Source organism: Macrobrachium nipponense, chromosome 2, assembly GCF_015104395.2.
Source record: "Macrobrachium nipponense isolate FS-2020 chromosome 2, ASM1510439v2, whole genome shotgun sequence".
In the NCBI taxonomy this organism is placed as follows: Eukaryota; Metazoa; Arthropoda; class Malacostraca; order Decapoda; family Palaemonidae; genus Macrobrachium; species Macrobrachium nipponense.
Window position 1 is genome coordinate 34,276,774 of NC_087201.1, and position 7,024 is coordinate 34,283,797.

A 7,024-nucleotide genomic window follows, 5' to 3' on the forward strand; every position below is an offset into this window, starting at 1 on the left:
ACTATAAGTTGTTGTGCATCAGCAACATGGATGCAACTCTACTGCAAATAATAGTGGAGAAAAAAGTATTTTAATAAAAAATACTGGCCATGAAAGACATTTTACTGTTGTTTTGACGCTGATAAAAAATGAATATGTGAATCTCATATTATTATGAAATAGGATGAAAATAGTGAACAGAATCTAGTTTTAACACAAAAAAAACATTCTCCTGACACCATCTATTAGCAAAAAAGATAACTTAATCTAGTTCACAACAAGACGTATTTAAGTTACATTTCAATTTAAAAAGCACTTCATATAACAAAAATAACTTTGTCCCTTTCTAGAGATCTATTTACACTAAATAGAAGTAAGTAAATCTCTCAAAATTGAGTAACATAGGGCGAAATAAACCTTCCTCTGCGCTCAGCTGATTTTTCCAAACCAAAACATTGATTGCTTGCTTTGTACTTTATAATACTTAAATAACATGAGACTTACATACTGTATTATTAGATACAGTGAAGTAAAGCATAACTTTTTAAAAGACCCAAGGAAAAGATGGAGGTTTGTTATGTATGTATTTTATGAGGGTCTCAGTGCTTAGGCTAAGTACCGATAACCAGACAACAGCACTATATATTAACGAAAAAATAACTAAATCTCGTTCACAACAACACATAAGTAAGTCATATTTCAATCAAAAAAACACTTCATATAACAAAAAATAACCTTATCCCATATAAATAAGAGTTTCTAGAGATTAATTTATGTGAAATAGAAGCAAAAAAATTGCTCTGAATTGAGTTAAATACAGCAAAATAAACTTACCTTCACCCTCAGCTGATTTTCCCTAACCAAAACATGATCGGTTTATTTGTATTTTATATTTTATAATACAATAGTAATATAAGACTACATACAATATTATTGGATACATGTTACGGATTGAGACCCGCTTAGGTTCTTTATTATAATAAATAAATAAAAAGGATTCAACACCAACAGTTGAAACACGGGGTATGACTATAGAAAGAAACTCAAACAGAACAGAAGTTTATTCATCATCGTCTCCCGACGGGAACTTTTTAGAAGGATTCGGACGAAAAGTTACATCATACTACGCATTATTTCTAGTGACGGGCGCGTACTGGAGTCCCACAACACACCTGGAGATTCTCAAACAATCATGAGAACAGACGCCCCCAACACATGCATGAATGCCTCCTTGCTGCAGACCTACTCGAAGAAGATGTATTTTCCTTTCCTTTAATATGTGTTTTTTCGCCATAGAGCGATTACCATGACAATACAGCAAAGTTAAGGATAACTTTAAAAGAGCCCAGGAAACGATGCATATTTGTTAAGTTTAAATTTTATGAGGTGGTCTTGGCACTAAGCCTAAGCCACTGATAACCAGACAACAGTGCTATAAACCCTGTGGAGGGTAAAACCCAGTTATAGATATATTTAATAAATGTTGTAAAACCGAAATGCTGGTAACTGATACCAACTGTAACTGGGAGGCTGCCTGTAGGTTTTTTTTTCCCTAGATACAAACTTGAAGCATTTCAGCAAAATCCTACCATTAACCATCCATGCATCAGTTCCTTAGTAAATCAACTTCAATAACCAAACCAGCTTGATACCATGAATAATCACATATAACCGACTAGATTTGTATCTGGGAAAAATACTGTTTTTGGTAGAGAATTGCTAATTTCTACTTATAATGTAACCTGTACTGTATAAATCTCTCTCTCTCTCTCTTTTATAGTACTGTCTCAGAAAGCCTTAGCAAGTGTAAAAAGATACGATGAAATAGACAATGCTCCAGAAGAAAAGGCTCGTGGGATTACCATTAATGTTGCACATATTGAATATGCCACTGAAAATAGGCATTATGGGCACACTGACTGTCCTGGACATGCTGACTATATTAAGGTGAGTTTGTGGTTTGCCTTTTTTATACCATATAAATTTTATTTATATTACATGTCCATTATGGAACTCATAGCATAGGCTCTTGAAAGGTCTGTGAGTTTATATTAAGTAACTTACCCAGTAATTATGCATATAGCTAAAAGTTTCTACAATTGGCAGCTAGAATTTTAAAAATTCACAAGTTGCACTATTTCTAGCGGCCAGGTGACAAACCCCACCCACTGCTGGGGCTAGAGAGGAGCAACTAAAAAACATGGCTTCAATTTGCTTCTGCCAGCTGATGGTTGTTGATTAACTGTTAGCTCCTGCTGAATTTTGGAAATTATTGTATCTATCCGTGTTGTTCTCATCGTTTGTATTGCCTTTCTGTACAATATTAGACTATTATTACTGATTGATTTTGGCCAATTTTTTGACGGCTGTGATTTACCAGTAACAAAGATTTTGGACTTAACCTTAATATGTCAGACTCTAGTAGTTCTAGTAGTATTGCAGCAAAGGCTGCAATGCTCGTCTGACTAAGGAATCTTACGATTCGCACACCATTTGCACAGATTTTAAGGGACAAGTATGTTCAGTAGACATAAGATCGGGATTTGCATAATTGGAAGGCTTTGAAATCACATTTACATAAACTGGAAAGGGACAGAGAAAGAAAGGCGATGATAGACTGATTAGCAAAGCTGTAGTTAGCCAGAGTCCCTCAGTAGATATTATTGATGAAGTTGTTAATGTTGTTGAACCTGTCATTGCTTTTGACCCTGTTCCCAATTTTCAATCTGTACCCACTCCTTTACCCAGCTCCCCTAATTCCGAACCCAACACCATTGCTAGTCTCAAGAGAAAGATTGATAAGAGATTCAAATCCATTGCTAAATCTTTGTCAATTAGCTGCTTCTGGTAAGGTCTTAATGGATGATAGTAGAGCTTCAGAGCTCCTAGTGTTGGTGAATTGTTAGTGGAGCGCCCGGTGGCGCTTAGTGAAGTGAAGTGTGTGAGGAGGTTGCTTCCCGGCCTGCTGATTCTCCTAAGCCAAGGTCAATGACACACACCCCAGCACCTGGGAGGAGTGAAACTGGTATCCTAAAGGTGAGTTTACACTAGGTTTCGCCGTGCAGCTTCATGTGTAAGACTCGTCACCAACTCCCAATTTCTTGTTAGGCCTGCCTCATGGACTGCTCTTCACGACACGCTGCATAGTACCACCACCTCACCAAGCCAAGCTTGATGGCTGAAGCCTGACTACTCTGCCGACGACTCAGCTGCCATCCAGAGCACTATTTTACTGTACGATCGCCATGGAATGGAAAAAAAGAGAGCCAAGTTTGATAGAGTAATTATCAGCATTATCTGTGTTTACAGAATGTAAAATTGAGATGAATGTGACGCTGCAATGAAGCTCAGGGAAAAGATGGTTTTGATTAACGACAAAATTACAATAGATAAAAAAGAAAATCCACAGGCTACGTGGCCAGTACAAGTGAGAGCAGAAAAAAGAACAGTAATATAAAATCAGGAGCTGGAACAGAGGATTTATAAGTTTGTAAGCTTTGGTGCTATGATTTGTGACTCTTTTTGCGAGATGACAATATTCGAGAGTCAGCTTCATCACTGGAAATGTTAGAGGTAAACATATTTTAGAAGTTGTCATTTAGTGTAATGATTCATCAATACAAATATGGAGTACAGTAGTAACTCAGGATACGAAATTAATCCGTTCTGAAGCGGCCTTCGTAACCTGATTTTTTCGTATCTTGAACCACATTTTACATGTAAATTGCCTAATTCTTTCCAGGCCATACAAAAACACCCCAGTAAATTTTATAATAAAGCTAAATTGACCAATAAACAATGAAATACAACAATCTGGACCATTCAATACCTAACTTAAACTACATACTATATACTACTATGTACTACGTACCTGTAAATAAAGTGTATTAGTGTACATGGTACAAGAAATACTGTACGTACATACATATGTAGTAAAATGTGGAACCTTACCTTTCGAGTGAAGCGATTTCCGAAAGTGGCAACAGAGGAGGACAAATGACAGAAAACATGAACACTTAAACTTACGAACACATTAAAAAATGACAAAACATTAACACAAAACTTTACGAAACACATTACAAATGGCAGAAAAACATTAACACTTCTTGATTATCTCCATCTTTATTCTCCATAGAAAGCATTTTCTTCTTTCCGTGAACTTCAGCAATATTCTTGGGACCCATGGCTAATAACGTAAGTAATTAAGTTCACACACAACATGATAAACTAACTTACAGTACAACGAAAGCAAAATCACTAACACGAATTTACGCTAACAAACGAAATACGTATACGTGAACGAACGAATTTTAAAATTGTTCTCGGTGGTCCGGGCGAATCTCAGGACTTTACAGTAACACCCTTTCGTAGCCTGAATTATTTTCGTATGCAGAGGCAAAAAAAATTTGTATTTGCTTTCGTAAATTGAATTTTGTTCATGCAACTTACCTGTCAGATATATATATAGCTGATAATTCCGACGACCGACAGAATTTAAAACTTACGACACACGTAGTGGGAGTCAGGTGGTTAGTACCCATTCCCGCCGCTGGGAGGCGGGTATCAGGAACCATTCCCATTTTCTATTCATAATTTTTCTGTCGCCGGTGTTGTGAACATCTGTTTACAGCACCTCCGTCTGGATTTGGAAACTTTTGGCTACTTGAGTATCCCTTTTGGTTCTTTTTTGGATTAATTGACTTGGATCGGTGGCTAGGCACACGTTATTAGTGGATTGATTTGATTTTGGTTTGGATTTCTCTTGGATAATATGTCAGGGTCTAGTACAGCTAGCGCTAGATTTTGCTCTAGGACTGATTGTAGAGGTAGGCTACTGAAAGCTTCAGTAGACCCACATACGGTATGTAAGGGTTGCAGGGAGCATGAATGTGTGTATAAAAGCCGTTGCAAGGAGTGCGAAAGATTAACAGATTCTGAGTGGAAGGCGTATGAGACCTATCTTAGGAAACTTGAAAAGGATAGGTTAAGGAGGTCTTCCTCCAGGAGTGTTTCAGGTGTGCAAGAAATTAATGTTTCTCCTGTTAACCCTCCTTCTGTTAATGCTCCTAACCCTGTAGTGTTGCCTCCGGGCCCTGAAGCAGTGTCAGTAGAGTGAATACTTTGTCCTTAATTTTGGAGTCGATTCGAAATTTAGAATCGAAAGTGTTGGCTCTGAGAGCAAAAGTGATGTGCAGAGTTGCAGTGATACCCCTTGTGTAGTGGAGGGTGCGTCAGATTGGCCTCGTTTCGCCTCTAGGCCTGGACCTCTGCTTGGCTCCCAGGACCCGGGGAGGGAGCATGTCGAAAGCCGAAGGAGGGTTACAAGGAACCCCCACCGATCTGGCGTGCCTTCGGCAGTTACTGATGAAAAATCCCCAGACTGCCAGGGGAGCGTGCGCGTGCACGTCTCCTCAAGAAGTGTTTTTCGTCATCGGAGGCTTCATCCCCACGTAAGGGTGGAGTTCTCAACTGTGCTTCCCGTCCGCTGAAAAGGCGGCGCGTGTTGGTGACGCTTCACGTCCTAGTTTCTCCGGAACTGCGATCTTCTCCTGACAGTGCGTTCGCGCTTTTCCGCCGCAGAAAAGGCGTAGAGAGTCTTCGGACCTGGATTCGGGTAGTTCGTGCGCGAGCGATACAGTCGCTCTAGAGCTTCGGGAGGAGGCCGTGCCTGGGAGGAGGAGGGAGGCGTCCCCTCGCCGCTCTCCTGCTCACAGGATCAGTCCCTCCCCCCCAGAGCAGGAAGATTCGCCAACCAAGAGGATGCTTCAGTCACTGCAGCAACAACTTCAGGACGTTCTTGCTTCTAGAGAGTCTCTTCCGCGTCGTAGAAAGGACGAGAAGCTTCCTGTGAAGAAGTCAAGACCTTCTCTTTCTCCTCGCTCGCCTCTCTCTTCGTTCGAGTCTCCCTCTAGAGTTCGTTCTGCTCCCCAGCAGCTCTCTAGAGGAGGTGAGAAATTTGTTTCTCGCTCTCAGGATGAGATATCTCCCGCTCGCAAGTCTTCGAATGTTCGTAAGCGAGCTGTGGACGCTGAGCGCGCTTCTGTGCAAGTGGAGCGCGCTTCCGTTGCCGCCAAACGCGCACCTGTTGTTTGATAAACGTGCACCAGTCGGACGGCGGCCGCTCGGCGCACGCCAGTGGACGCCAAGCGTGCACTAGTGGACGCTCGGTGTGCGCCAGTGGACGCCAGGCGTGCATTAGTAGATGTCGAGCGCGCACCTGTCGGCGCCAAACGTGTGGCTTCGGACGCCAAGCGCGCGCTGGTGGACGCCAGTTCCTCACCAACGCAAGTTCAGGTGGAAGAGGGAACCCTACCTGTTCGTCATTTTTCTTCAGGATTACCTCCAACTTCTCCAGTTTCTGAGGAAGGAGTTAGCGATGATTTAGTCGAAGCAGAGGAAGAGCAGCAGCCAGCTCCTGTCTCATCGGACTATAAAGTTTTGATGCGTCTTCTACATCGGAGTTTGGTGAAACTTTCCAGCCGGAAGCCCCTCGTACTCTCCCCCTTCTCAATTTTCTTCTTTTAAAGCATCGAAGGTATCGGGGTTCGTTAAAATGAAGAAGTCGCTTTCCACGAAGCAAGCGTTCCGGAAAGTCCATGATTGGATGGAGAAGAGGAAAGCGTCAGGAAAGTCCTCTTTGGCTTTACCGCCATCAAGACTCTGCGGTAAAGGAGGCATGTGGTACGAGACGGGAGAGGACGTAGGTGTTAAACTACCAGCCTCTGCTCAGGGTGATTTCGGGAGCATCGTGGACGCTTCCAGGAGCCCTTCTGTCTTCCATCAAAAGTCACTTGGACCCATAACGAGTTCGACTTCCATCTAAAAGGCCTCTTCAGGACTCTAGAGGTCTTCAACTTTCTCGACTGGTGTCTTGGAGTTTTTGGATGCCAGGTCAAGGAGTTCTGATACCATAGTCTGGGGGGAGCTGTCCAGTGTACTTTCTTGTATGGACAAGGCCGTCAGGGATGGTTCTGAGGAGTTGGCTACTCACTTTAGCTCGGGGATTCTTAAGAAGAGAGCACTCTTCTGTAACTTCACAGCCAAA

General features: G+C 41.9%; 1 protein-coding gene across 1 annotated transcript in view; it reads left to right on the top strand.

The window, feature by feature from the left end:
* Window positions 1-1,475: 1,475 nt before the first annotated feature.
* Window positions 1,476-7,024, top strand: part of LOC135221155 (elongation factor Tu, mitochondrial-like) — a gene marked incomplete in the record, with an annotated part of 114,001 nt that continues 108,452 nt past the window's right edge. Inside the window, 2 exon segments of the mRNA XM_064258979.1 lie at window positions 1,476-1,515; window positions 1,760-1,926. Coding sequence (XP_064115049.1) covers window positions 1,476-1,515; window positions 1,760-1,926 — 207 coding nt within the window.